General features: G+C 42.4%; 1 protein-coding gene across 1 annotated transcript in view; it reads right to left on the bottom strand.

The window, feature by feature from the left end:
- Positions 1–1,399, bottom strand: part of LOC107088088 (deleted in malignant brain tumors 1 protein-like) — a gene marked incomplete at its 5' end in the record, with an annotated part of 34,300 nt that overhangs the window by 13,411 nt on the left and 19,490 nt on the right. Inside the window, one exon of the mRNA XM_015380027.1 lies at positions 1,252–1,398. Within this exon, the coding sequence (XP_015235513.1) occupies positions 1,252–1,398 (147 nt within the window). The remainder of the gene's footprint in view (positions 1–1,251; position 1,399) is intronic.

Below are 1,399 nucleotides of genomic sequence, written 5' to 3'. Positions count from 1 at the left end.
GCGAGCCGCCATTGTTGTTGGAATCTCACGGTCGCTTCTCCACTCCAGGACACACCCGCCCTGCGTCCTGATTGGACAGACCATAAATTCGGTTGGGGAAATTCCTTTCAATGAGCGGGTTCCCAGATGTATGTGAGTGGAGCTAGGCGGAGCGAGACATGCATCTGGCTGTTGTCAGGTTAGGGGTTTGTATGCAGTTAGTATAATAGATGGCTGGCCGGAAGAGCCAAGGTGGGGGTGGGGGGCTGCTCTGAAAGCATTATTTCTGTTAGTGTAAACCATGTCTATAGTGTTCCGGCTCAAGAGTTGCACAATTCACATGTTGTTTGAAATGAGGGAGAACGGTCTTCAAATTGGCCTGATTAAAATCTCAAGCAATGATTAAAAAAGCCCTTTGTGTTTGCAGATTGAAGCTTAGAGTCCGATAGAGAACACCCATGGCCTCTATTAGTGCTGGAAGGCACATACACAGCAGTGGTACTAACAACAGTAAAGTCCCTAGGCAGGTACAAAGTTCTGCAGTTAACAGTGAAAAGATCGATGAGCTTTTGAGAGCAGAAGCTGGTGATTGTTGATGTACACACAGCCCACACACAGCCCACACACAGCCCACCAATAGCTCTCCACAATGTGTCGTGCTTAGGTCAGTCAGAGTTGGGTGTCCAAATTTGGTTTTTCTGAACAAGCTCTGTGACCTATGTCAGAGAGAAAGATTTGTGAGAATAATTTCTGGGGTATATCCCTGCATATCCAGGATTTTGTTGTTTCAGAAAGCTTGATATCCTAAATCAAGTTAATCCTGCATGTAACTTAATGAAACAACTGTGATCAGTAGCAGGATTTGATACATTTATTGTGGGTCTGTTGCACGTTTCAGCTGGAACCTGACATGAGAAATGTGTTAAAAACAGTATCTCCTTCTAATGTACGAGATGTAGTCGTTGGAGGGGAAATACTAATAATTTGTTCGACACAATTAGATTCATGTTTAATTCAAGAAGTATAGATTTTTGAGCATGCCTTTTTGGGCATAGTCAGTAATTAATTTTATGCACAAACATCAAGCAGATAAATCACAATTCATCGATGTCAGGTTTCACTGCTGGAGAAAGAGAGGAAACTGTCCTTGCCTGCCTGTTATTAAAGTAATCAGAAAATTTGTTTAATTATTGAAGAGCTTAGGTTCTGTTCTTTGCTAAAAATCAAGACAAATATTTCTGTAAGTTATGAAAATAAACAACACATTCTTACTTGAACAGATGACACTAGCATCTTCGTGGTGTCCACAGTTTTCGATCCCAAATCCACTGTGTCCACAAATGGCTAGAGAAGGTTCATTTCCCGAGCATACCAGATCGTCCAGCCAGATTTGTCCAGTTCCTTGGCCAAAGTCGGCAGA

This window comes from Cyprinodon variegatus, unplaced genomic scaffold, assembly GCF_000732505.1.
Source record: "Cyprinodon variegatus isolate N-32 unplaced genomic scaffold, C_variegatus-1.0 Scaffold206, whole genome shotgun sequence".
NCBI lineage: Eukaryota > Metazoa > Chordata > Actinopteri > Cyprinodontiformes > Cyprinodontidae > Cyprinodon > Cyprinodon variegatus.
Note: the sequence above shows the minus strand (reverse complement) of the source record. Positions and strands in the feature narration are given on the sequence as shown.